The sequence below is a fragment of the Anas platyrhynchos genome, chromosome 3 (genome assembly GCF_047663525.1).
Source record: "Anas platyrhynchos isolate ZD024472 breed Pekin duck chromosome 3, IASCAAS_PekinDuck_T2T, whole genome shotgun sequence".
NCBI lineage: Eukaryota > Metazoa > Chordata > Aves > Anseriformes > Anatidae > Anas > Anas platyrhynchos.
Genome location: NC_092589.1, coordinates 3,736,983 through 3,764,947, shown reverse-complemented (window position 1 = coordinate 3,764,947; position 27,965 = coordinate 3,736,983). Strand labels below are relative to the sequence as shown.

The 27,965-nt window shown below is 51.6% G+C and overlaps 1 protein-coding gene across 3 annotated transcripts; it reads left to right on the top strand.

The window, feature by feature from the left end:
- The first annotated feature begins 4,447 nt into the window (after nt 1-4,447).
- MERTK (MER proto-oncogene, tyrosine kinase) lies at nt 4,448-27,580 on the top strand. Of its 3 annotated transcripts, none has more exons than XM_072035205.1 (19): nt 4,448-4,691; nt 8,270-8,636; nt 9,090-9,190; nt 9,398-9,571; nt 11,787-11,873; nt 12,749-12,864; nt 16,201-16,384; nt 16,678-16,829; nt 19,757-19,910; nt 20,162-20,282; nt 21,678-21,763; nt 22,103-22,198; nt 22,525-22,605; nt 23,228-23,320; nt 23,450-23,568; nt 24,342-24,451; nt 24,797-24,956; nt 25,349-25,485; nt 27,022-27,580. In XM_072035205.1, the coding sequence occupies exons 1-19, from the start codon at nt 4,631-4,633 to the stop codon at nt 27,503-27,505; spliced, it is 2,883 nt and encodes a 960-aa protein (XP_071891306.1). In that variant the 5' UTR covers nt 4,448-4,630; the 3' UTR covers nt 27,506-27,580. The 3 variants fall into 3 exon arrangements, with proteins under 3 accessions (XP_071891306.1, XP_071891305.1, XP_027308987.3); XM_072035204.1 differs by having other exon boundaries at nt 4,449-4,691; nt 19,760-19,910; nt 20,129-20,282; XM_027453186.3 differs by having other exon boundaries at nt 4,449-4,691; nt 20,129-20,282.
- Nucleotides 27,581-27,965: the final 385 nt, after the last annotated feature.

The window sequence follows — 27,965 nt, the reverse complement described above, 5'->3', positions numbered from 1 at the left end:
ACTGTGCTGTGAGCTTTCTTCACCTCTCACCTTTATAATTGCTCACCTAAACAAGAGGGTGTTGCTACAGCTCACAGTCAATTACTAGCTTTCAGCATATCACCACTGCTGCAGTGGCATACTTTCTCTGTTCGCATATAAGTAGCATACCAGATTTTTATTTTATTTATTTATTTATTTTTTAGAACCTGTGGAAACACAAAGGGAAGTGGGAGGAAGATTGATGGGGGTACAGTAACTTTTTCGTAGGTGTGCTCATAGGTGTTGACAGACAATCATCAAAGAACAAGAAATGTATGAAGCACCCTGGTGGGAACTGGAAAGCTAGTGCATTCTGAAAAGGATGATTTATTTTAAAGATATCAGTTTCATATGGGAAATCAAAAGAGGGAGAGACAATAGAAGCATCAAAAACTTGTTTGAAACCATGGTTCAACATGTGGTTTGGGGGAATCAAGCCATGACAATAAGCATTATCGTTTTCTAAGAAATGGGAAGCAAATGGCTGGGGAAAGCTGGGCTTTGGAGAAGTAAGAACTCGCTGAGGTGCAGAGTACTTACTGCAGTTTTCTGTCAGGAAGACAACTGAAAGAAATGGTAGCCTGGCTCTACAGAGCCAGGGACCAAATTTCCATATGAAGACAAACTGAAGTATTTACACAAATAAGATGGTGAAATGCAAACAGCAATTTTGTGGGCAACAAAAAGTGTCCAGGGCTCAGGAGTAAGGAAGTTCTAGCTATTGTCCAGCCTTGGGAGACAGCTTTCTGCTTTTGCAAAATAACCTACAGACCATGAGAATTGTCCTAGGAAGAAACAGCTGAGCCAAGGGACAGAATGTGCCAAGTGAAAGACAGAGTGTACAGTGTGCCCGAAGAAAACCTCATAAGAAAAAAGGTATTTTAGTAGCACCACAACAGGCTCACTTTTCTTTGCAAATTGTTTGATGGCTGTATCCGATGGCGGGGATGTAACATTTAACTCAAATGGGACACCTGTCTTGATCTGAAAACAGAGTTTGATATTTAAAAAATCAGGAGAACTTGCAAATAGGAAGAAAAATATGCGTGAAGAGAAAGCAGAAATATAGGAAACGAGATTTAACAAAATGAAAATACAGAAATGGCAAAAGGGGAGGGGGGGAAATCTCAGCAGATAACATCCTGCAGCCCAATTCCTGAGTGTCATTTCTGCTAAACAAGCTCATTTCCTATATATTACATTGACTCCCAAGTCTTCAAATAGTCTTGCAAAGAAACAATGTCACTGCTCTGAAGGAAAACTGGAAAGAAATAAAACACAAAAAGCTGAAGGGTCAAGTGTGGTGACACAACTTTTTGAGAGTACGGGAAGAGCTCTCTGAGATGCTGCGAAGAGAAGGCTGAGAATACCTGCAGAGCTGCTGATGCTATCAGAAGGGGATTATAACTTCTTGTAAAGGTGGGAGAAGCCTGTGACGATACAGATAGGTATCTCTGTGCTCACCAACAGGACTCTGCATGCATGCGTGTGGAAAATGTGGGCTCAGAGAGCCCTGGCCCCTGCTCAGTGACAGGGCCTGAATGACGGGTAGGTAGGACTACCTTTGTGTTGGAAACCCACAGCTGAAAGTGTGATTCAGGAGCTGCTGATACCTGTGTGGTGCCCCAGGCACTCGCTCTGCCCTCCTCCTTCGGGCTGGGGAGAGCTGGGTGCTCCCTCCAGCGTGGCCTGTGCGGAGCTACAGAGCTGCAAGCACAGCAGGTTTGGCTGGTTCACGATCTCCACACTCAGGCAGACAAGACAGGCAGCCTTTGTTTCCCTCACCTAAGATCTGTCTCCCATCAATTAAAGATTCTTCCATCATTTCAGTCCTCTTGATGTCAGTTGATTTTTGGGAGGTATTCAGGGTCAAGCCCTGGTTGAAGCCCAGGCAGCAGGAGATGCTGTTTGGGGAGAGCTTGTGAGTCTGGCCAAATGTGTTCTTTGGGACTGAAAACAGCCTGTTTGCATGCAGCCCCCTGAAAAAAGGTGAATTTGCCACTGAAATGTAGGCAAGGAAATGAAAACCTTGCTGACACCTAGCACTCAATAAGTAAATGCATGAATTTATTTGCGTGTAGAGCTAGATGGGGATGTCAGGACCTGAAAGCCAAGCTCCTCTTGGGAAGAAGTCGTCTTGCTGCATTTGCTGTGGCAGAGGCTGAAGACTGGTACTGTGGAAGAGACTGAGCATGGCAATACATTGGGAAAGGTGGAAGCTTCTTGTCACTGACCTGAGAGTAGCCAAAGAGGCCAGACTGTGCTTCTCCTGAGAAGCACTGCTCATGCTAGCAGCTTGCAGACCTTTTCTGTCATGACCAGGGTGTGAAAGTTCCTCCTCTGGCTTCTCCTCTCCCTGATTTTTCCTCCCTCTCCACACACCAGCCTCTTCTTCGTGTCATGCTGTGCCCAAATGAACTGCAACAAACCCTACTGAGCTGGAGACTAATTTACACCAGCACTGAACAGAAACCAAGCTACTGTAATGGAATGACCCAAATTAGGGGATTTTAAAGAGCTGATCAAATCCTCTTTATGTGCCTGTGTTTTTATTTTTTTCCCTTCATTTTTTGTAGAAATCGTTCCTGCTTCCTCCCCCTTGTTAGTATTATATACTGCCGTCTCAATGCAAGGGGTCCTTTTCACTCTGCAGCCCAAAAAGGCCAGAGGCCCTTCCAGTGCTTTGTTCCCAAAAATCGCAGAGCCAGCAGCAACAGGGAACGGAGCCAGAGGAAAGTGCACACGTGCGGCAAAGGCTGACCCCAAATGACAGGCTCAGACTGTGCTTCCACGTCCCCTCGTCTCCTCTAAGTCCTTGAGCAATGCTGGGTGCCTGGTAAATGCACTCAAAATCTGGGGAAAAGCAGCACTGCTGGAGCTGCACAGAAGGCACCGCTGAAGATGCTGAGCCTTCCTGCAGCGGCTTTAGGATGTTTTCCTTTTCCCCTTTAATCTGGGCCTCCAGCGACACGCGCCCTTCCGTAGCTGCTGATCACTTCAAGATGTCAGAAGCTGGACTGGAGCGAAAGAGGCAGCGAGGGGGAAGCTCAGTCTTTGTCACTAGGGCCTGGGAATGTGCAGTGAATAAGTAGCTTTGCAAGTCAAAGGAGTCTGGAATTGATTTTTTTTTTTTTTTTCACTGAATTTGAGACATTTTTTCTTCCCAATTGGAAAAAAAATCAGACTGGATTTCACTCACGTGTTTCTTTTTTTCTCTAACAGCCTGAGAAAAGCACTGCCCTTCCCAGCTCTCATTATGAGTTACTCACTAAGAGAAACGAGCATCTTCAACACAGAGCTGTCTTCTTGCCACACCTCTGTTTCCATGGTGCACTGATGCTTGCCTAGTGGTAACTGAAAAAAAAATCACATCTCTTTTTGCAACTTTATTCTCCTGCAAGGCTTTGAGAAGACTACAGTAGGTTGCCAGGAAGAAAAGTGACACTTGTGTTGTAGTTTCAACAAATGTTATGAGCAGGGAGCAGAAGGGTTTCAGCAGTGAAATATGCCAAAGTCAGGCTGGTTGCCCGCTCCCCAGGTCCCAGCCCCTTCGGGTTCGTGGTGGATGAAATACTGATGGCCTCAGCGTAGCTTGGTCTCAGCCACCTCAAGCACGGCCAGTGTGTAGGTCAGGATGGCCACATGAGGAAATTACACAGGCTGGATGAGAAATTAATTTCATGTTAGACTACCTGTGTGTTGTCTTGTCCCCCCCTGCTCCTGACCCATCACATCCCCCAAAGGAACAGGAGGCTCTTCTGAAGACACAGAAACTCCTCATCTCCTCCCGGTGCCATCAGGAGTCATGTGCTGCTTTGCTCCTTACACTAAATCACTAAATGGGTTGTGTCATGTAGAGGTTTCATTTGGCTTTTTTTTTTTTGTCTGTTTTCTCATTTTATTTTATTTATTTTATTTATTTTATTTATTTTATTTATTTTATTTTTAAATTTCCCTTTCATTCTCTGTCCCCTCTTGCCCTGCTGTTCTGGTTCAAGAAAATCCCGGGCGGGTGGCAGGCACAGCGCCCTGTGCGCTCCCCTCCCTGCTCCCAGCTCCGTGCCTGTCCCCCCGCAGTGATGTCCCGCTCTGCTGCTGTGGGGTTCCGCAGGACGAGGAGGGTGGGAAGACAGGAGCTGCTCCCCAGAACATGCCTAAGCATCCCTGATACCTCCCTGCACACCCAGCCAGTCCCCAAGCACTAAGGAGTTGTCCCTCCATGGACAAGCTCAGGTCGTGAGCAGCAGCGGCTGCGCCCAGCATCTTGGCCCCACGGGGAGCATCGCGTCCCGCTCCCGGCTCCACGCAGGACCACCCCAAAACCCAACCCCGCTGGGTTGAGATGGGAAAGCCGCAGCCTGCGCCCCGCTGCGGGACACCCCGTCCCGCTGCTGTCCCCGCCCCGTGCTCGACGCGGGAGGCGTGCCGAGCCGTGCCAAGCCGTGCCGAGCCGGGCCGGGCCGTACCGAGCCGGGTCGGGCTGTGCCAAGCCGTGCCGAGCCGTACCGAGCCGTGCCGGGCTGTACCGAGCCGGGCTGGGCTGTGCCAAGCCGTGCCAAGCCGTGCCGAGCCGGGCAGGGCGCAGCACGGTGCCGGTGGCCGTGCCGGGATGGGTGGCGGGCGCCGGGCGCTGCTCTGGGCGCTGCTCTGGGCGCTGCGCTGCGGGGCCGGTGAGTTTGGGGGGTTCGCTGGGGAGGCTGCGGCTGCACCCCCCCGCCATGGCGCTGGGGATGGGGACGGGGGGCTTCGGGCGGCCCGGCGGGGGCGTCGCTGCGAGCACAGCGCTGTCAGCCCCTCCGCGGGGGGGGGCAGCGAGCAGCCGGCTCTTTCTGGGGGATGCGTGCGGAGAGAACCGGGTTTGCCCCCCCGCTGGGCTGGGCCCTGGGTGCCTCGGTGGGGCTGGGGTCTGTCCCGGTGGCCGTGGGCCGGTTGCGGGGTGATGGTGCCCAAAATCGCTGCGAAGCATCGTGGTTCGTGGCACCGGCACGCTCCTCGCGGTGCTTGGTTACCTGGCAAAAGCAAGGCGAACAACCCGAGGTGGTCTGGGGGCTTAGAAGCAAAGCGTCCATCAGCAGGGCTGCCCCACGCTTCGCTGCAGCTGGAGCTGTTGGGGGTCTGTAGCCCACCCTGAGGGTCGCTGGATGGCCGTGGATCGGTGTGAGGATGTGGCTCCCGGCAGGAGCAGCGGTGATGCCAGAGTGTGCTTTGGGTAGGGGAGAGTTAACAGGCTTGGCTGGAGCTGTGGATGTCTGCAGTTCGGGAACTCACTGCTGTTTTTGGATTTCAGCAGAAACCCTGGGCTGTATGAATACAAAAGATGTGTGAGCCCCGGAATCTCTTTGGCAGTCAGGTGTGTCCCCAGGGGAAATTCATTCCTGACAGCCTCAGGGGGTGGGTTGGAGGTAGGAGACCCCGCAGGCACTCTGCAGACACTCTGCATCCCTCCTCAGGTCAGGCTCCCGCACTGTCTGAATGTGACGATTCACTTCAACAAGTGCCTGACCAGAAAGCTGTTGTCATCAGGTGAACTATTTCCAGTAATGGGAAACCCAGGGCTACAGATGTACAATGCTTTTTGGCAGACCTGCGTGTTTTCTAATACCTTCTGTACTGGGACCACAGAAGGACAACTTTTTGATTCACTCGCGGGGTATGAGACTCCCTGTTTATTGTCGTCTTCTGTAATAAAGTATCTTGCATCTAAGACAGACAGACTTTATTGTTAAAACGCCCTTCTCCTGGCTAGTAACAGAGAAGGCACGTGAGACCTGCTGGCTGGATGCTGAGCATCATTATTCCCCTGACACCTGCTTGGTCATCAGGCTTGGTTATTCCGGCGCTAGGTTTGGTCTGTGCAGTGTACTATGGTGTTGCTAGCACTTAGTTTTGCTTCCAATCCAGGTATGTCAAGCGAGCAGCATCATGCCTGCAAGTGGATTTTTTTTCCATGCCAGCTTTTCCCTCAGGCCATGCTGTGGGAAGTGACGGAGTTGCTCCAGCATGGTGGGCACCCACGCATGCCTGCCTCCAGCCCCTGGACTTTGTCTTTTAGGGCCAGCCTGAGCAAATCGCTCTGGACATGGGTGAGAGGTGCCCTGTCAGGCAGGGCAAATCCCTTGGAGGACACTGCAAAGATATCCACACCCCAAACAGCTGGGAAAGGGGGGTGCTCAAAAGGGAGCCCTTGGTTTGATGAATTCCTGTTGCCAGCATGAGTCAAAGTGGAAAGTATTTAATTCCTGGGCCAGCAAATACCTCTTTCCATTTAATCAGTACTGAAATTGAGGCTAAGATCCCCTCAGCTTTTTGAAGTTTGTCCTTAATGTGAGGAGAGCTGGTGATGGCCAGAAACTGGCCCCGGGGAGCACAACAAAGCCCTGCAAGGCAGCGCGAATGCTACTGGTTCGATTCGGCGCCTGCTTTACCTTCATTCAGCAATCTGAAATTCTGTTTGCTTGGATTGTGTTGGGAAGCAAATGCCTCTGGCCTGGCTAACCTCTGCCAGGAGACGGGGAGGGTTTTGCGGGTTGCTCGCTTGTTTGTTTGCTCTTGGAAAATGTTTGTGGGGCTATCTGCCCCTCGCAAAGCCAGTCACCTGCATGCTGTGAGTAAATTGTTGTAGTCTGCCTTTAGCTGCAGTCACATGGACTTTGTTTGTGTTGCGATGGTGGAGATTAGGAAGCATGTTTGGAAAGCTTAGGGTCTTTTTTTTTTTTTTCCTGAAAGGGAAACCCATTGTTTTGTGTGTTAACCAGGGAGAGGCTTTCTCTTTCCCTGTATGACCAGGCAAACTTTAAAACCCTTCTCAAGTTTCTAGCTAGAAGTACTATTTCTTGAGGGTTAAAAATAGTGAGCAGTTTAGCGAAGGAATATATCCAGCCTCAAAATTAGGTTGTGTTTCTTGGCTCTGAGTAAAGTACACTGGGCTCATGCTCCATTACTCACGATAGTAATGACGTATCTTTAAAAACGTGGAGCTGTCTGATGTTTCAGGACTGAGACCTGCCTCAAAACAAACTCAGCTGAACTCAGGTTGAATAAAATGATCGTACTTTCTACCTGCAATGTTATTTTTTAAATTGTGAGGGTTTTGTGTTTTTTTTTTTTGAAGAGACAAATTAATTGAGATGGAATTCCTGTCTGGCACAATGCCCTTACTTGCTGAAACCAGCAAGGAAGATTTACCAGTCCACTTGGGATTTCTGAATGCCTGCAAATTCCCCAAAAAGCTCAGAAGGAGTGTTGTAAAAGCACCTTCTTGTGGTATATTCTCTAGATCTTCTCTCTTGTAAATATGCATTTTTGTTTTGGGGGAATTGCTTTACATGAGGGGCTGCTCTTGGTTGTGACTGGTGTGGGTTGCATGAGGAGGGAGGGGGAGAACGCAGTTCAAGGACTTCGTGTGTTAAGGGATTTGTAGGTGGGGAGGAGAAGCCCACAGAAAGATCTGGTAAATAGGCTTCTCTTGGGAAAAATGTCTGGAAGACGGTAGTCTGTGGGAGAACAACGCTAAACAGCAGCCAGCTCCTACACACCGTCTGAAGGCATGTCGTTGTCGGCCTGCAGTTATTTTCCTTACCAAAGCAGCTCAGCTAGGGCAGTTCTGAGCAGCGGCATTCGTGACTGACTCACAGAAACCTCCCTGGTCGGGGGCAGCTGTGGATGTACAGGGCGGTCGCAGCAGGATTGCCCAGAGCACTGCGTTTGCCCCGCGTGTCACCCGGTCCACCAGGCCCTGTCCCCCTGTGGCCGGGCTCACCCTGTGCTGGGAAGGGAGCAGAGAGCCTAAAATCAAACAAATCCCCTGCGGGGACTCTTTCCCAGCTGGAAATGCCTGAGATGAGGCCCCTGAAAGGGGTTTTCTGAATCTGAGTCCCAGATTCCTCCTGCCCAGGGTTCCTTTTATGTTCCAGTCCCGAGGGTGCAATTCAGCACAAATGGCTCCTGCCTCTCCCCTCCTAAAACAGAAGGAGCCCAGCACTTTCTTTAGCTTGGGTCTCTCTGGTTTGCTTAAAGGTGTTTTTGGAGGTGTTGCTTGTATGTGTTCAGTCTTGGAACAGCCCCCAGCTCTGTTTCCTCCCTGGAGCTTCTAGAAGAGCTCCCTTGGAGATGGTGAATGTTTGAAGCATCTGTAAATGAACTACCTTTAATTATTAATGGAAGCAGTGACTCTTTGCAGGGTTTTGGAGCTGGGGGCATTTTTAGAAGGGTTACTGGCTGGTGGTAACAAAACTGAGGTCTCTTGCAGATGATGCTGGCCAAAGGCCGTATCTGTCACTCCCGGCGGCAGCCCCGTTGGCAGAGTCCCACCGCCCCAAGCGAAGCCATGTCAGTCACCAGCCCCACCAGGGCACAAAGCAGGCCTGGGAGGAGCCTTCAGCCAGCTCCCTGGGACAGATTAAATTTAACCCCACGGTGGGACACATCGTGATTAATGAGCACAAGGATGTCACGTTTAATTGCTCCATCAAAGTACCTCAGCTGCTGCTCCGGCCGGACGCCCCTGGCATTTCCTTGTGGAAGGACGGGAGGGAACTGCACATACTGGACCGCATCGCCACCAGCCACTTCGAGATCTCCGACGAGGATGAGGTGGCCATGACCTCCACCTTCAGGTAACCAGAGCCATCCTCCTGCAGATGGGGAGGAGGGATGTCAGCGTGGCTCTTGAGAAGAGGCAGGGTGCCCCACAGCTGTCAGGGGCTTGGGACTGGAACTGGGAATGGGTGACGGTGTTTGGGTGTGGGAGGGCTGGATTTGCTGTCACTGAGTACCCGGGGCAGACTGTGACACCTTGCTGGGAGAGGTCTGCCCATCCTGCCCATGACAACCCATCTGTATTAAAGGCTGTGCCAGCAGAGCAGCCAGCAGCAGAGTTAATCTTCCTTCAGGCTCTCCTTAGCCCCCTAAGCCAGGCTTTGCAACCCCAGCATGTGTTAGGTGTGTGCTGTGGGGTAGCTGGTACTGATTTAAACCCACATCCAGCCTCTCTGTGTCCTCAGTGGGAGCGGTGTCCAAGGCAGGCCTGCCCCTCAGAGCCCTCAGAACCTCTCCCTTCTCTCTCGTAGCATCCGTGCTGCTCAGCGCTCAGATAACGGGTCCTACGTCTGCAAGCTCAACGTCTCTGGCATGGAGATTGTGTCAGACCCCATCTTGGTGCAGCTGGAAGGTGAGCTGGAGGCAGAAGGGCCAGAAGTGCTGGAGGTGTGAGAGCCCTGAGCCCTGGCTGAGAGGCAGCTCCCGGGAGCTGAGAGCTGCCATCTGCCCGCCAGAAATGGGGGGTCCTGCATGGGAAGGGGCAGCCCCAGGTGGGACAGCGTGGGGTTGTTGTTGGAGCTGTGCTGCTGAGCTTGCTGAATCTCTTGTGTCTGTGCAGGGCTCCCACACTTCATTCGGCAGCCTGAGAAGCTGAATGTCACCAAGAACAGTCCCTTCAACCTCACGTGCCAAGCTGTGGGCCCGCCAGAGCCTGTGGAGATCTACTGGGTCCGCAACAATGTTAAGGTTAACGAGAAGCCCCACATCTCCCATTCAGTCCTGATGGTGCCAGGTGAGCCCAGCAGTGTCCCTGCCATGGCAAACTGGGATGCCTCTGTGTGGCTGTGAGGGATGGAAGGGCAGAAGCATGTCTCGTGCAGTCTTACAGCCCATCGCCTTGGCCTCACAGCTCCTGGTAGGCAGGGGAGGTGTTCCCGTGCACTGCCACCCTGCCTCGTTTTTGTTTGGCACTGTGTGTTGCTGGTGCTGGGCTGGAAGGCTGCAATCATGTGTCACCGAGCACTGAGTCAATGCTGTGGGGCTGTGATGGCACACGAGGGGACCTGTTCCAGGGGGAGCAGATGCACAATTTGTCAGTCAGAGTAATAGCAGGGAAGCGTGTGGTAAAAAGTATGTGTAGTGACCTCGGAGAGCATTTCTGTGGGTGCTGGGTAGCTTTGCTGCCCACACAGCTTGGCTCTTAGGCATCTCTTTGGGGACCTACATCCTTGAATTTTGTTTAGAGCCCTGCAGTTAACAAGGAGCATGCTCTCGTGCCACCTCTTCTGGCTGCTGCTGAAGATTTTTTTCCTTGGAAGAGGCAGGGCACTCAAATTCTCTTTCCAAAGCAAGAAGCAGATTTTTCTTGTAGCCTGTGGCCACATCAACCAGCACACTGCTGCTTGCACAGGCTGTTTTACTGGTCATCCCCTTTTAATGTCTCTGGAAGACCTGGAGTTTGCCCCTGCATCACATCTCCTTGCCAGCCTGGTGGAGCATAGGGAGAAAAGTCCTCCATGTAACATAAAACCCAGAGTGGTTTTGCTGCAGAGGCAAAAGAGAGGAAGGGCTTCTTGGTTTTGCTCACACGCAGGAGGCCACTAGACTATAACTGACTTGTCTTGGCATCCAGAAGCATGCTTTAAAAGGCAGTGAAAGCCGGAAGAAGTGACTCATTCCTCTTGGATGTTCTTGCATCCGGTTGGCACATGCTGGATGGGGTTATTTGGACAAATCCCTCCGTGTCCAGAAGCCCTCACACAGAAGGGGACTGCTGCAGGTGTGAGTAGATGCTTGACAAGTCCAGGGCACCGCAGCGAGCCCCTCATGCTGCAGTGGTGGAAGGTCATTTCACTAAATTCCTCCCTGGTAAGGATGGTTTTAAAATATCGATTACCAGGCTTTTGGTACAGGATTGTGTCCTGGCTCTACTAGATTTGGTGTCCAAAGCTCCTTGATTACTCTGTGGGCCCAGGTTAGTTGGGTTTATTTGAGTTGTACAACTACAGAAATCTGTTTTCGTTACACTGGAGAGGAAAAGGCTGTAAAAGCAAGGCTTGGACATTACTCATACATCAGTAGGACATGTTAATACGGTGGAACAGGCTGGTACACTGTTCCCTGGCCCCATTTCCATCCAGGGACAGCCACACTGTCCCCTCTTTGCAGCTGACCTCCCAACGAACTGCGGTACACTCAGGTGAATGAACTGCCGAGTCAGATAACTGTACTGTGCACTTTAAAGTAGATCTCTGCAGGCTGCCAAGCTGAATTAAAACTTCTGTGAATGCTGTGCAAAACTTGAACCTCTCTTTGGGAAGGCAGCAGGTGATGTGCTCCCTGGCACCTGTGCCACCACCTGCCACGAGGGACAGCCTTTTGCCTGCAGTAACATCCTTTGCATGAGACAAAAATCCAGAGCCACTGTTGCTTGCTGGGGTCATCTCGCACAGGCTGTGCTAACGCCCCAGGGGAAACCAGCAGCAGTCTGCATTTGGGTATTTCCAGCGGCCCCCAAAAGCGGTCTTTTTCCACTACCAGCTGGGAGATTTGAGCAATCTTTGAAAAGCAATAGGTCATCTGATTCAAACTGTGGTGGTGGGCTCTTCTGCTTTCTGCCTTTCCCTTTTTGAACACAAAACAAGTGCTTACTCAGGAGGTTGTGCAACGGTGCCGTCGAAATGTACAGTCCTGTCCTGTGTATGCAGCTCGCACTGACTGCATGCACACGCTTGTGGTGAGGAAGGTGGGCAAGCTGCACCAGTGCGGGTCACCCTCGGCCAGCCAACTGCCAGTGCAGAAGGGCTGCAGGAGGGAGTGTTAAAAAAGAGAGATGGGAAAGAAGGGGTCTATTGTGGTGCGGGAAAAAAAAAAAGAAAAAAAAAAAGCAAGCAACAGTAAGACAGAGGAAGCTGCAATGGTCTTCTGTGAGCAGCAGGTGGTGAATTGGTGTGATTTGGACATTTTGTGAAGGTGCAGTCAACAGGTCCTCATTTTTTCCCCTGCAGGTCTCAATGAAACAGCACTGTTCAGTTGTGAGGCTCACAACAGTAAAGGGCTGACCACTTCAAACCTAGTGCAGGTCAATGTGAAAGGTAAGTGGGAACAAGGCTCTAGCGTTACCTGTTGAGTACAAATCTCTACAAGCAGGAGCTGTCCTGATCTCCACCCTTCCTAGCAGTCACTCTACAGAAACTGAAGGTGGTATTGTTAGGTTTCCCATCTTTGTTTTTCCCTCTTTGAAAACTGTATTTAAAATCAAGCAGGATGCACGTAGTAGCAGGGTCATCCAGTGCTGCTTCGTCATTTGGACTAAGCCTAGTCCCAGTACCGCAGCCATGGGAGGAAGCACCTAAAAGCACATTTGAAAGCAGAACTGTCAAACCCAGGGTAGGTTTCGGAAGGGCTGTATCACTCTTTTCCTTCCTTCACAACCAGGGCGGTGCTCACAATTTTCCATAGGAAATGATGGAAATGCTCGACATTTTTGATGGGACCCACTCCAGCAATGCAAGGAAGGTGTTCCCCAAAATATGTCATTGCCTCTAAGCAACCCAGAGTGCTCTTTCAGCACACAAATATAGAATATGGTCAGAACAAATGACTTCTGCTTCCCTGCCCAGTGGTCTAAAATATCCATGGTATGCTGGTTCAGGATTCGGCCGCGGCTGTAGGGGTGCCCGGAGCAGTTCCTGGATTTCTTGCACAGTTGAACTGAGCCCCAGGAGCTGCCTGGGGAAGCCTGACGTGCCACGTCTGTGCAAGGACATGAACCTACAGGGCTTGTACCAGGCGTGCGGGTGGTCGTGCTTTTGCACAAGCCTTCCTGCGGCCATGTGCCCTCCAATGCTTGCCTAACCTCCCCAGCACTGCGTGTCCCTACTAACCAGGGTGGGCTGAACATCCTGTAGTTCTCCAGCTCAAGGGTGGGCAGGTTTAAGAGCTGACTGGACTCGGATTTTCCTTGCAGGAATGCCATTTGCACCCACCAGCGTTCATGTCCTAAATAGAATGGCCCACGGTATCGTGATCTCCTGGGTGCCGGGCTTCGATGCATTCTCTGCCTTGAGCAGCTGCAGTGTCCGGGTAAGTGTGTGGCCCTTGCCTCCGCAACCTTCCTCATGCAGATGCCCAAAGGCAGGTGGAAATCAGTGTTGTTTGGCATGAACCACACAGATTTGACCAGGGCATCAGTTTGGGCAAAATGAGCAGGACTTTCAGAGTGGGCTAGAAAGGGGAAGCTGTCATGTTGTCTCACCGGTGCCCTGCAGTCCAGGAAGCCAGGGAGTTTGTGGTTGCATGAAGCCAAGGAGTCAGAGCTAAGGAGCGAGCAGAGTCCCCAGGTGCTGGGATTTGGGGCAGCTGGAGCACTGCTGCGGGGCACGGGAGGCTTTACAGGAGCTGCTGCAGACCAGCTGTAGGCCTGGCGTGGGCTGCTTGCAAAGTGCAGCTTTGCTCTGCCTGTTGTGGAAGAAGGGAGGAAGGTTGGTGAAAGGGGTCCTGCAGAGAAGACGAAGGAGGAAGGTACCGTGCTGGGTGCCACCACCCAGACAGCTGTTTTGGTGGGCAAAGGGAACAGGATGCAAATACTGGTCCTCAAGTCGTGAGTCATTAGGGCAGAAGTTCATCTCACTTGAAATAGATAGAAAAGATAATTGAAGAGGGAAACAGGAACCTCTAAATTGAGGTTTTATATCTCTCAGTCAAGACAGCCAGGTTGTCATGTCTCTTCATGGAGAGATGCCCAGAGATGCTCTGAGTAGCTCTTTGGGAGAATTAGTGCATCTTGAATTGCTGCTAGCACATACTTGTCCCTACTTTTACCTCCTGATCAATGCTTCCCACACAGGTGGCCTTCCTGATGGGTCTCAGAGATGGAGACTTCTCTCAGCTCTCCACTCCTGACACCTTGTGAGTCCTGGGAGCCCTGAGGGGCTGTCTGACTCCTGGACAAGGCAGAGAAAGCCATCCTTATAGCTTTCATGAAACCCTGCAAACAATTTCTGCCTGCTCCCTCTCTTTGACATTGCTGGGTTTCATGGTCCAAGACCATTGCTTGCTTTCTTCTGGATGTGCTTTTTATAATGGTTATTCTGTATTCTGGTTCCGATAACATACAGTCTACTCTGGGATGAGGAGTGGTCTGCTAGGGGAGACCCTACAAAGAGTGAATTCAGTGCATTGTGACAGCCAAAATTTTGGCATTTACAAACCCTCTGTATTCATTAACTTCCACGTCAGAGCAAACCCTGTGTTCTTACCTCAAAGGTCTTATCCCTTTCAGGACATAAAAAGTTGTGTGGTTTAAATATACCGTGTGAACTCTTACTGGTAGGAAGAGAAAATGCCCTGAAGTCTGGGTGGCAGCGGTGACAGCGGAGCTCCAGCCCCAGGCTGGGCTGATGCCCTCCTGTAACCCTCAGATATCCTCCTGCAACTCCGAGCTCTGCTAGCGCCCATGCCTGGGCGAAAGGCGCTGTGGGGGAAAGAGCTGGAGGACAGACTGTTTCAGCCATCTCCACCATTTCTGTGTGACAGCTTCTCTGACCTCCCAGGAGAGAGAGGACGTTTGAAGGCAGGTAAAAGTGAAAGGAGTTACAGAGGGGAAAGGTACCCGAGCTAATATTAGCACCGTGTCCACTGCTGCGTTCCTAATGGAGCTCAGGAAGTGGGGTGGAGAGCCAAGGAATTTCCTATGACTTAATGTTCATGGTCTGTCATTAGGAAATAGCCTTTCAAATTGGAAAACAAGACATGATATCTGGCAAAAACACAGTTGTGACTAAGCCTTTTTGCTCCTGTCCCCTTTGATAATCCCCTAGGTTGAGTGGTGTGGCCCGCTGACCATGTAACTCATTTTTGAGCATGCTGGTGCTTAAAATGGAAGCTGTTGGTATCACACCCGGCAAATTCAAGTTAAGTTTATAAGAAGCATGATTTTTTAAAAATGCTTTAATCTGGTAGGTTCTCTCCAGAACACAGGTATAGGATTGAGATAGTGGATCTGGGTTTGGTGCTCAGAAGAACAGCCAGTCTCAGGGGTGTTCTCAGCAGCTGCTTGCAAGTTTGTCTGATGGCAGCTCACCTCCATCAAATCAATTTAGTGACAGCCTGGGGGCCTTCTGAGCTTTATGAAGCTGAAGCTGTTTCATTTTTGCTGGAAAATGCGTCCACTGTCGATGCTGAGACCGTCTTGCACACACTGAGCTACCTGGTGTTGTTCCTCAAGCCCAAAGGCAGGTCTCTTGCCATCCCCAAAGTATGCATGGAGACTTCTGGAAGGAGTGTACGACTTTCCATTCCTGGTTCATGCTGAAACACATCCTGCCTTGGGTTGTGTTCTGAGCTAGCCTCGCTCGTGTTGTTCCTGCTCTTTCCTCTTTTTGTCCACTCTCCCAGCCCAAGCAGCTGTCGTGGTGCTTGCTGTGTTCCCAGAACTTTGCTGATGCGTGTAGAAAGCGAAACAGAAGAGGTCTCGTTGAGCAAGCGGGTGGCTCTCACGCCTCATCGGAGCTGGAGCTTGGTGTCCCAGCCTCACGTCCGGGGTCGGATCAGCCCCGTTATGGTCTGTGGCACTGCCGGCTGCACTGCACACAGGTCCCAGCACAAAACGAGATGCTTTCCAGAGAGCTGCGTGGGCCCTGTGGGCAGTGACATGGCACTCGTGCCCTCAGCGAGTTTCTTCAGCCCTGATACGTTGCAAAAAACAGTTCCAAAAATCATGACTTGTTTTTAATGTGTTGAGTTCATCCACTCTGTTACATGTGATGATGGAGTTTAATGAGGTCTGCAATTAGTTCTTCCAGAGGGTTTCATGAGAGGGAAGTCTGTGCTAATAAAGTGAGGTCCCCAAAGGGAGAGAACCTTTAGAGCCTTCCTGAGCCACATGTTGCATCTAGACCTTCATCCTTAATACCCTTGGCAGCCCAGTGCCTCAGCAATTTGTCTAATGCTCCTCTGAGGCAGTTTATTCTCTTGGCTCCCACAACATCTGATGACGGTAAGTTCTGTGCTATAATGATGTGCTGCATGAAAAAGGACTTTCTTTTGGTTGTTTGAGATTTGCTGCCTGGTAATTTTATTGGGTGCTCCTTTTGCTTCCAGTCACAAGAAACAGCAAATCATCCCTTCCCCTCGTCTACAGCTTCACACATCTCTGCCATGGCCCTGCTGCAGCTCTTTCTTTCCCACATGCGTTTCAGACCTAGTCCTGGGTTCTGTGAATGGCCTGCTGTCAGCTTTCCACTCGGTGGAGATGAGACAGCATCCAAGAATGAGGCCTTGGTGTTGTTTTGATGGAAGAGAGCGAGAGAGAGAAGCAGGGCTCTAGATCCTGTTTACAGATGTAAAATCCCGCTGTGTGTCTCACCCTGCAGGTTGTTGCTGACTAATCCTTGTTTCTGGACTGATTTTTCAATTAAGGTCAAGGAAGCCGTTCCACGAAGCAATGTCTCACTTCTGCTCTTCAACACCTCGGTGCCTCCCCATGTGTATCACATCCAGCAGCTGTGGCCCATGGCAGACTATAACATCAGTGTTTCCTGCAAGAATGAAGTTGGCTGGTCAGCATTTAGCCCCTGGATAACTGCCAGTACCACGGAAGGAGGTAGGAAGTGAGTCGCTAGTACTGAGAAGGGTTTCCCTGCCTGAGGCGTGCTACTGTGCTTTGTGCAGGACCATCTGGAGGAGGTGCTGGTTCAGAGTGATGGTTGCTTACAGGTTGGGGCATCCTGACTCTCTTGACTGGAGAAAGGAAGTTTACCCATGGGTGATCTGCTGGAAATATTAAAAGCTATTGGAAATACTGCATTGAGCTTATTTTCAGTCTGCCTACTGTGTCCCCAGGGGCTGTGCACATCCACCCGGCCCTCTCACCTTCTTTCTCTTTGATTTCTGCAGCTCCTACAACCCCTCCACTGAATGTCACGGTGTCGTTCAATGAATCCAGCTCACTCCTGGAGATCCGATGGGTGAAGCCACCCCTGGAGAGGATACATGGAGAACTGCAGGGCTATCGCATCTGGCACAGCTGGCAGGACTCCAAGGGGTTGGTAAGTCACCAGGGGAATAGGGATGAAGCTTTGAAGCACAGAAAAAATCCCAGCAGGCATCAAGCAAGGTTGTCTCATTTGCTCTTGGTGCTTCTGTATGTTCTTCCTGAGCCCATTTGTCTGTTGTCTTGCACTTTCACCTGGGCTTCTTATATACTAGTGGTCTCTCTGGTGCATGCTAATGGGGTGTGTAACTCATGGTGATGTCCCGTGTCTTTAATATTGGGAAGAAGCAGGTCTGCCTAAAGGAGATGGGGCTTGTCCACCTTGGCTCCTTGGTGCCAGTCAGAATCTGCTTTAAAATAGAAGGGAGATGCTCTTGGTGACAAAAACCTTTGGTATGATCTTTGGAGTGGCAGTAGGGATGTTGGCGGCATCTCTTGGTGCTTTTAGCAATGGAGTCAATTGTAAGGTGTTTGGGAGAATTTGCTCCCTGAATTTTGAGTCATTCCTTACTCAGATGGGATTTATTCCATGCATTAACTCTTCTGCAAACTCGGTGCAAAAAGGCACAGAGTTTTTTAGCTCGAGGAACATTTGGGGGCAGGGAGCCTGTCCATAAGTATGTGAAGTTATTTGGCACGGTCTTGCTTGCCTTTCACAGGCTTTGGGGCATGTTAGAAGCAAAGGGTTTTGCTTAGCAGCAAATCTTTTGGGCAAAGCAACACTGGAGATGGGAGACAGCATCCCATCCAGGCTCTGCTTGTGGCTAGGGAGCCTTTGGATAATTGCATGGAAGCATCCAGCCATCGCCTCTGCACTGTGGTTTGGTCTCCCTCTGTCCCAGGCTGAAAGCACAGAGAGGCACTGAAGACCTAAAGCCTGCGTGGAAAGAGTGACTCACGCTCTTTTTTTGTAAGATGCTGCATTTTCTGTTCTCCTTTTATGTTTCTGAAAAAGAGCATGTATAGATCCAGACCGAATGAAGTCAGGGAAACAATATTATGGTCTTGTGACTGGCATGGAAAAAAAATGCTGACACATTTGTCATCTCCAAGCAGTAAGTAAAAAACAAGACTTGCCCTTTAAGCCCTGGGAGCCTGTTTTTTTTTGTTTTGTTTTTTTTTTTAGATAACGTTTCCAATTCAAATGCTTAAGCGGTGAAATTTCTGCCTGTGTCCCTGGTTAATCGGTGTTCTCATTCATGCTGGCTTTCGGGAGGCTTGAAAATCCCCTCTGGTGTGGAGTAAGTTCTGAAGGGAGGTAGCTCCGCAAGGGAGGTATTTTTTAGATAACCTTGGCTTTGCAGACCAAAGGGTGCAGTTGTGCTCGGTGCTGATTTGTTTCATCAGCTTATAGGTTTTCTGGAAGGCAAAAATGCCTGTACAAACGTCTGGAGGCAGACAGACAAAAGCAGGGGTCAGCACTTGTTTTTGTAAGGGCTGTTTCAGAACTGAGAGGCATGGCAATGGCAGTGGTCCCACATCCTCTCTCCAGAGCACCTCCCGAGCTGCTGTGGTCTGTCTGCTGGAGCCGATGGACAAACAAACTGAAGTACAAGGGCAATGTGCTTGCTGTCAAATGGCAAAGCTCTTATTTTCCAGAAATAAATCCCCTGCATTTCTGCTCTGGACAGGCTAGATATTAAATGCCAGATACTCCCTACTTCTTTTGTCCTCCTGTACTTTTTTTGTACACAAGCGCAGCAATAATACCTGCCCTTCTCAGGTCAGACTTCCCCCGAATAACGATCATTAAAAAATCCTGGCACAATCAATGCGGTGGGGTTCTGTATTTCTGTGTCAGCAGGGCCACCTGCAGGCCTCCTTTGCTCCACAACTAGTTTAAAAATGGTATTAAAAACCTCAAAAAGCTCTTATTTTATTCTTCAACCAGCAATTCCTGTTTGACCCATGCTTCCAGGAGCTGGGATGTGAAGAAATTCCTCAACCACCACAAGACTCATAAAAATCATTAAATTTGGCAGCTCTGTCCTGCCGGAATTGCTGTCTGCATTGAAAATGTGCTCATGTTCTCCACAGTCTGTTTGATATCTGCGCGGCGCTGTCCTCAGATGACACAGCAGGGCTGCGTGAGAGATTAAGGGATCCCTGTGGCTTTTTGGGGCTGGTGGCAGGGAAATGAGCTTGTGTGGATTTCCACCGAAGGATGCTGTTAAAGCAAGTGGTTGGAAAGGAGGAGTGTGGGAGCGTGCGTCAGTCCAGTCCTGGTCTGACCGTGCGTGTTCCTCAGGGCAGCGCCTTCTGCTAGAGCCTGTGGAGCTCTGCCTGGTGCTTGTCCACGTTTCACATCCGTTTCCGTGGCTCCTTTATGACTGGGAACAGGAACTGATTCCCTCTGGGCAGTACTGATTTCCTCCTCCGTGCCCACCTCTGCTGCTGTTTTTGCCGGGCAGCGTGAGGTTGGGCACAGCTCGGAGCCAGGCTCAGCGTGCCGCCAGCTGCTTTGCACATCGCAGGGTTGTGTGGCAGCTGTTGGTTCGCGAGGAGCAGAAGGAGGCACTTCCAGGCATGGGGAAGATGTCATTCCGTGCGCTGTAGGAATGCAGGTTGGCATTGAGAAGCAGGGAACTGAGTTGACAACTCTGGCAGAGAGGTGTTTCAGACCCCAGAGCATGCAATGCCTTTCCTCCTCCCTTGCAAGATGGCTTTCGTGCCTTTTTCTGGCTCGGGCTGCTGGTCCCGTTGCTGTTGACAAGCAAAGAGCAACAGAGGCAGAAGGCTGAGGTGGGAAACACCACACAGCTCCTTGCCAGATCTTATCCGGTCCTTTCAGGGCTATTATTCTCCATAAATAACTTGCTGTTTCTGCTCCGTTTCCTCTGGGCTTTTAGAAGCAAAGCAACGCAGGACTCTTAATGAGGGGACAATTCTCAGTAAATCGCTGGCTTTCACTCCTGCCGTGCCCAGCTGGTGGGGACGGGCCGCCGCCTGCCCCAGCCCAGGCTTGTCTCCTCTCTCCCCCAGCAGAACATCTCCTCCGAAGCCCAGCAGAACAGCAGCACGGCCCTGCTGCCCGTGGTGGCCACCAATGCTACGTGCTCCGTACGGGTGGCTGCCGTCACCAAGGGGGGAGTGGGGCCCTTCAGCAGCCCAGTGGAGGTCTTCATCCCTGACAACGGTAAGGGGACGCCCCTCTCTGCATGCGTGGCCCGGGTGTGGGTGGAGGATGGCATGGGAGCCTTGGGCATGCTTTGGTAGCCAGGAGAGCTCCCCATGTGCCCCTCCAGTCCTTGCACCCTGCTCTCCTGTGTAGCACCTGGGGTTTTACTGGGCCTTCGGAAAGGATCTCCGCAGTCTGACTCCTTCAGCAGCTCTGCTAACGGGATGTTTCCTTAGGGTTAATAACCTCAGCCCCCTCTTCGACTCCAGCCTCTGGGAACGCAGACTCCTTTATCATAGCCCTGGGCTTCATCTGCGGGACAATTGCTGTCGGGCTGATCCTCTGCTTGTCCGTGGTCATTCAGAAAAGATGCATGGAGACCAAATACGGGTAAGCCGAAGGGAGAGCAGTGGCGGTGGTGCTCCGAGCTGGGCTGCTCCCAGGCACATGGGGCAGGGCCCGGCAGGGGAGCTTTGCCAGCAGCCCCCACTGGATCCAGAAGGCTTCTGCTCCCAGCACTGGCGTTGTTCCCCCAAGTGGCATGTTTTATGCCAGGGGTGAGGGACCCCTGAGTGTATTTTGACTGCAACAACAGTATTTCCCCTCCCTTCCTCAGTCCAGCAGTTCACCTTTCGCTCGCTATTCCTATTTTTAAAGGGAAGTGAACTTGTGCAGCTTGGTGTAGGGGTTGGCCCTGGCGTTTTGACACAGTGGTAAGAGAACAAAGTTGTATAATATCCTGTGTCCTGTGACCTAGAGAAACCCCTCCTGCCTCATCACACACTAAACCTATCTTGGTCCAAAGGCTAAGGGCAACACCAGCGTCCCTGAGCAGGCAGCCTGCCGCTGGACTGCACTGTGACGTTTTTGGTAATGTGGACAAAGGACTGTTATCTACAACAATAAGCCAATGCTACTCACCCACCCTCGTGACTTTCTAAGTGGCATTTAATTGCCCTGTCGTATTACTTGTGTTAAATAATTGTGGTGGTGTTAGCAGCTTTTCTTACAATTGCTGTCATTTGGGTGTCTGCTGCCAAACAGAAATATGATAAAATTAGCTCCTTTGGAAGAGCATCATTTCAGCAAGGGAATTTGTTGAGCTGCTTAGGGAACCACACCTGCTTCGGTCTCCCACAGCATCACCCCAATCCCAGTCTGGAAAATGGCTGTGTGTAAGAATCTCTTTTCTAACTGGTGTAACATTATGGGAACCTCTCTGTCCTTGCAGTGCTAGCTCCGTGGAGCCTTTTGTGTTCTTGTTTCCCAGAGCTGAATCTCTGCATGGCCCCGCTCCAGAGAGGTTGCATGGCACCTCCCAACCGCCTCCCATCATTTCAGGGCTGTGGTGTACAGCTCCCATAGTTTCTTTTTGGTTAAAGGGTTGTGGTGGCCACGTGCTAATGCGGAGCTGGAGCATTGACACGTATCACACAAGAGGAGGGATCGCTTTAGGAAGCAGTGGGTCTGGGCACCATACTCCTACCAGCCCAGACTGCTGTCTGACTAGGAAATGAGTATCCCATTTCCTCCCCGAAATACCTCTGTGACTCAGTCCTTTGTAGATCAGCCTTGTTTATCAAGTGGCTGTTTTGATCGGATGTTGTAGGCAATGGCACTGATCCAGTGAGAGGGAAATGAAAAAGATTAGAGCAAATGTACATTTCCTCCTTTGCTGCTGATATTATGGGTAGCTCTGTGGTCACTCATGCCTGCAGCTGCAGTTCCTTGAACAGAGGAAAACCAGCTGAAGTGGCCTAGCACACTCTCTTTCTGTCCCACCAGGAATGCCTTCAGCAGAAATGACTCAGAGCTGGTGGTGAGTTACACGGCGAAGAAGTCCTACTGCCGGAGAGCTGTCGAACTAACATGTGAGCATTCTCTTTATCCCTCCACGAGGAGGTGAGGGGCAGCAGGGCAAGCCAGCAGTGAATGTGTGCATCCAGCTAGGGGCTTGATTATTCTGTTTTTTCACATGTCTGCCAAGCTGGCCCCTCTCACCTGGTGCTCTGTGAAACGTTGATGCTCTGTCTCTAGCTGGATGGCCCACGGGTGTCAGGGGAAGCTCCTTTGCTACAAAGCTACAAAATCCCGGCCCTTGGCCATGTCCCTCTGTTTGTACCACGCAACACCATGATGTTGTAAACGGTTAGCTCGTGGCTGAGGTGTGTGTGGGAGGTGACCTAAGCTCCTTTTCCACCCTCTCACAGTGGGCAGCCTGGGTGTCAGCAGCGAGCTCCAGCAGAAGCTGCAGGACGTTGTCATTGACAGAAATGCTCTCAGCCTGGGGAAGGTCCTAGGAGAAGGTGAGTGATGGTTCTGCTGGGGGCTGGGGATGGACACACGCCCAGACTGATGGGGCAGGGGCTGCCGCTGCTGCTCGTGCCATCGCCTGGCCCCAGGGGATGTGGAGGAGATGGTGGGTCAAGATAACCACATGTCAGGCTGGGAATTCGGACCCCTGCATTCCTGTCCTTGTTCTGCCACCGATGAGAAGCAAGTCTGTCCCCTCAGCCTTTCGGGGACAAGGTCTCCATCTGAGAGCATTTCCGATTTTTGAGGAGATAGGGATGTCCCAACTGGTGGGGCTTCAGGATGTGGATAAAGTGCTTGCTTCTTTCTGACGGTGCAGGGGAGTTCGGGTCAGTGATGGAAGGACGTCTCAGCCAGCCCGAAGGCACCCCACTGAAGGTGGCTGTCAAGACCATGAAGAGTAAGTTGCCCCAACCTTGCAGACCTTGGCGTTGTTCATCCAAGCGGGTGCTGGCACTCTGACCACAGCTCCTGCTGCCAGATGGAGAGAGACTGAACTGGGGCAGTTGGGTGGAAGCTGGGCAGCAGAAGGGAAAGCATGGTGGGATGTGGGGAACAGGGTGTGGGTTGTCTCAGACCCTTTTCTAAACAATGACCAAGGCTGTGATCTTTGCTGATTTCCACCCAAAGCCTTGCTGGGAAGTGACGCTCATCTTACTTCCAAGTTTGCCTTGGAGAACTGGGAGGTGACAGTACTTGTCTCCATCCAGAGAAGAGATCCCTGGCTTTTTGGGATCCCCAAACAAGTCTAACCTTTCCTCATGCTCTCATGCTGCAGTCTCCATCCATCCTGGGCCTGGTGCTTCTGCACAAATGGCACAGGGCTGTTCCCTGCTTGCATGTGCTGAATAACCCGATGCTGGTGTAAGCCTCTGATGTGAGGTCTCCCCAGCCTGTCTCTGTCATACTGTCCCTTTGCCCTCACCCCCGCAGGCACTGTGCTGTGAAGGGATGTGGCAGCAGTGATTAAAGCGTTAAAGCTCTCAGGGTTTTACAGTTCCTCCCTTTTCTCCACTTCCCAGTGGATAACTTTTCCCAAAGAGAGATCGAAGAGTTCCTCAGCGAAGCAGCGTGCATGAAGGACTTCGACCATCCCAACGTCATCAAGCTGCTAGGTACGGGCTGCCACTGCCCGCCCTCCAGCTGGGCTGGGGAGCGGGACTGGGGAGCTCAGGTCCCACGTGTCTGTAGGACACCGTGGTGCCTCTGCCCATGGGGCTGTACAAACTGTCTGTGTTTTCCAGGTGTGTGCATCGAGCTGAGCTCCCTGCAGGTCCCCAAGCCCATGGTGATCCTCCCGTTCATGAAATATGGTGACCTGCACAGCTTCCTGCTGCGGTCCCGGCTGGAGATGGCCCCACAGGTAATGAGTACAGGGAGCAGAGGGCCCTGTGCCTGCAGGAGCGAGGGGTGACTGTGCCTCTCTTGGGAACAGGAGGCAAAACCTGTCTTAGCTTTTGGAGAACATCGAGAGGACTTGGTTGTAGTCATGCTCCCTGCCTTGTCAGGTGTGGTGGTGGGATATGGCTCCAGAAAAGCCTGTGGGATTTTTGCCTTCCCTCTCCAGGCTGAACAAGCCCAACTATCCCAGCTTCTCCTTGTCCACCATCTTATCTAGTCCCACCTTAGATGTCTCCTCTGGACTTGCTCCAACACGTCAGTATCTTTTCATTCTGAGGAGCCCCAACAGGGACACGGTGTCCAGATGTGGCCTCACCAGTGCCAAATAAAGGGGAAGAATATCTTCTCCTGACCTGCTGGCTGCACTCTGGCTAACGCAGCTGGCTACGAGGTTGGCCTTCATCAGCGCAAAGGTTCACGGCTGAGTCGTGGTCAGCTTGCTCCACACCAGGACCCCAGGGTCCTTTTCTGCAGAGCTGCTTTCTAGTCAGAAATACATGATGTTAAGGCAGCTAGTGGGATCGGCAACAAGGAAACTATCTAGTTGCAGGCTACGTTCAGGAGACGTGAAAGGAGGAAGCAAAGGTGTGAAGGGTAAACGACACTGCTACAGCAAACCACAGAGATAGATGGTTTGCCAGGATGGGCTCTTGTGGCCAGTGGAGGCATTTCAGGTCAGACCATACGTGCTTCCCAAAGCACTCGGGCCACCTAACCCGCATCCTCCCTTCCCAGTTCGTGCCCCTGCAGACGCTGCTGAAATTCATGGTGGATATTGCCCTGGGGATGGAGTACCTGAGCAGTCGGCAGTTTCTCCACAGGGATTTGGCAGCTCGGAACTGCATGTGAGTCTGCTTTCTTCTGTTTTGGCCTGGCAGGGTGAGTATCAGTGGAAGCCCTGTGGCTTTGTAGCACTACGAATGAGCACGCAGCTTGGGTTTCCTTAAGCAAAACCTCCCTTGGTTTGGAGAGGCACAGGCAAGGAGATCAATCTCAGGTTTCTAGTTCAGAATTTGGTGCATCAAGCTTTTCTTTCTTGTTATTCTTTGATCTGTAGAAGCGAGAGGCAGTCGCATACAATGTGTTTCAAGGGCCAGCCTGCAGAAGGCATGAGCATCAGACTTCGCTTGTCTGTCAGTAATGCAAACTCTGCCTCTCCAGCCCTTTCTGACCCTGTTTCCACCTGGCAGGCTACGGGACGACATGACGGTGTGCGTGGCAGACTTTGGCTTGTCCAAGAAGATTTACAGCGGCGATTACTACCGTCAGGGCCGAATAGCAAAAATGCCAGTGAAGTGGATTGCAATAGAGTCTCTGGCAGACCGCGTCTACACCACCAAGAGTGACGTGGTAGGTACCCACGGCTGGGCGGCCAGAAAGCAGGAGGCAAGAGCTGGAGACTGATCCGTGGGTTGAGTCTTCCGTGCTTGCGGCACTTTGTTGTGGTTGTTCTTGTACCTTGCAAGTGCAAAAGCCAGGGGAGCGGGAGGCTGTCAGTAGCAAGCTGTGCTGACCTTTCACTGCCTTCCCAGCATCCTGGAATAAGTTTCCTGAGTGGGCCACTCGCCTGTTCTATGGCATTGCTTATTATTTCCAATTTTGGGGAAGGCAGGACTGAAGATACAACCATTAGCATTGTGCGAGAGTCCAGTGGATGAAAGGAAGTGACCTTTCCCCATGAAAAGACTCATTCATTCCTCCTGGAAATGTCCTTTTAGCACGCTTTCCCTTTGTTCTCGCAGTGGGCATTTGGCGTTACCATGTGGGAGATAGCGACCCGAGGGATGACTCCGTACCCAGGAGTCCAGAACCATGAGATCTATGAGTATCTCTTCCATGGACAGCGGCTGAAAAAGCCTGAGGACTGCTTAGATGAGCTGTGAGTATTACGCTGCTGTGTCAGGGCTGCAGCATGGCCTGTTTACCCTGTCTAGCTGCAAACTACCTGTGCCCTGCTCATCCTTGGCTGATTTTGTTTCTGTGGGGTGTTGCTCCTCATGCTCCGTGGTTCTCAGTTGCTGACAACGTCCTTTAAAGACACAACAATTACTTGTGCATTTGTGGCTCAGCCCTGAATTTGGCTGAGAGCCCACAAAGCTGTATCTGACAGCACAACTGGAGACTGTTCTGCTTGCCTGGGTTCCCACCTGCAGCAGACCTGCTTTTTCTTGCCAGGAATCACCTCCCAGCTCACCCCCTCGATTCTCTGACAGTCCCCAGAAACACAAGTTATTAAAGACTGAATTTAAGTTGAAATGATGAGGATTTAACCTTTCCTTCCTCGTGGGGTTGACAGGCAGGGAGTGTGCAAGAACACACACACGGGTTTCCTCTTAGAAGACGGCTGGCCGGAATAATGGTGTGGGTCAAATTTTAAATGAAAGTATGACATAAACCAAAAGCTCAGAACCTTTGATATTTTCCTAATCTCCTGACTTTTGACGTGTCTAATAAGAGCCAGATCCCAGAGCAGAGCAGGGTATGACTCAGGAATGGAAAAGCATCTTAACCCCAGGGCAAATCCAAACAAATACCCCAAAAGAAGGCAATGGGTTTGTGGGCCTCACACAGAAGGCTGATGAGCTGGGCTGTTTGCATGGGGCGGGTGGGAAGTGCCAGAGGTCACCTCGCCAGCTCCTGCAGAGATGGCAGCAGTGCCCTCTGCAGTTTGTGGTGAAGGAAGGAATCAGACTTCATATTACTATTTTTTTTTAAGGATAGTATGTTTTGGCTGCAAGGTCTTGCCTAGGGGATGCAGATCTGTGCCCCACAAAATGCCCTGAAGTTACTCAGGGCCTTACAGTGCCTAAAATGTATGAATCTGGGGAGGGAAAACATGGCCATTGGAAACCTCAAAACCTGGCACTCCTGAGCAAGCCAGGTGAGGGTTCTTGTCTGAAGCTGCCCGCGTGGCCTTTGGTCCCCATGATTTTCAGCTGTAATGTTTGAACCCCCCCGGCTAAGAGCTGCAAATACAAACCTGGAAGCTAGCAAAGCTGCAAGGAGCTGCACAGCGAGCCCTAACCCCCCTGCTTTGAGGCAGCAGCCACAAGCCCACAGCCCCGTATGGAGTGCACTTGTCAGAGGCTCAAGCTGCGTCCTGCTCGGTGCATTTCATGCCTCCCATGGCCCACAACAAACCACGGTTCCCCGTGGCACTGGGCTGATCACAGGGCTGTGCCTCCACGTGTCAGGCAGTGAGAGAGACTGCAGCAGCTGGTAGCAGCTGCTTGGGCCGATGCGGCCCTGCATCGGGCGGTTGCACCAACTGGGGGAGCTGCTTTTGCTTTGCTTTAGTGCAAAGCGGCTCAGCATTTACTCAGTTTCCAGCTGTCGGGGAGAGTTAGCTCCCGTACATCCCAGAGCCAAGTGGTTGCATCCCCTGCGATAGCCGCATCCCTCTCCTCATTTCCAGGTATGAAATCATGTCTGCATGCTGGAGAGCCGACCCCGCTGACCGGCCGACGTTCTCACAGCTGAAAGTCCACCTGGAGAAGCTGCTGGAAAGCCTGCCCGCCCTGCGGGGGCCCGGGGAAGTCATCTACATCAACACCAGCCTGCCGGAGGACAGCCCGGACTCCACCCAGGATTCGGGGTTCCCCCAGGCGGACTCTGACTTGGACCCCGGGGACGTTGCCGAGCCCTGCTGCTCCCAAGCACAGGCAGCCCTGGTGGCCGTGGACGTCCACGGCAGCGAACAATGGGGGTCAAGGTACGTCCTTGAGGGCGAGGAGCAGCCGGGCAGCCCCACGGAGGATGCCTACGTCCCACTGCTGCCCCACGGGGCGGCCCCCGAGGGCTCGGCGTGGACCCAGGCCAGCACCTTGCCCGCTGGCAGCTCCCTTGTGCCCGAGCCACGGTGCACCGATAGCTCCGAGGACTCCGCAGTGCTGCTGTGAACAGGACTCCTGCACAGAGCAGGGCTCAGAAAGAAGGACAGAGAGATTATATTTTAATAAACAGTCTTATTTCTTCTTGCGTTATTTTCACAGGGGAGCCCGGCCCTTCTTGGGCTGAAGTCACAGGGCTTTGTGCTTATTTGGTAATTAAATGCCATAACTATTTTTTATGTATTTGAGAGGCTGGGCTGGCACCAAAAAGGTGATGCAGCCATGCAGCTGGCCTCAGGTGGCTTTTTTCTTTCCTTTTATTTTCTTCCTCTTCTTCTCCTCTCTCTCTCTTTTTTTTTTTTCTTTAACTTTTCTCAGCATTTTCCAGGGCTTTTTCAACAGGCAGCCCTGTGGGTGGTCAGCGCTGACATACAGTCCTCTGGGGGGCTTTCATGCTGCGGGACATCTCCATTGAAAATCACAAACAGGTGCTCCAGGTGCTTCAAAATCCCCTCTCACAGACCACAGG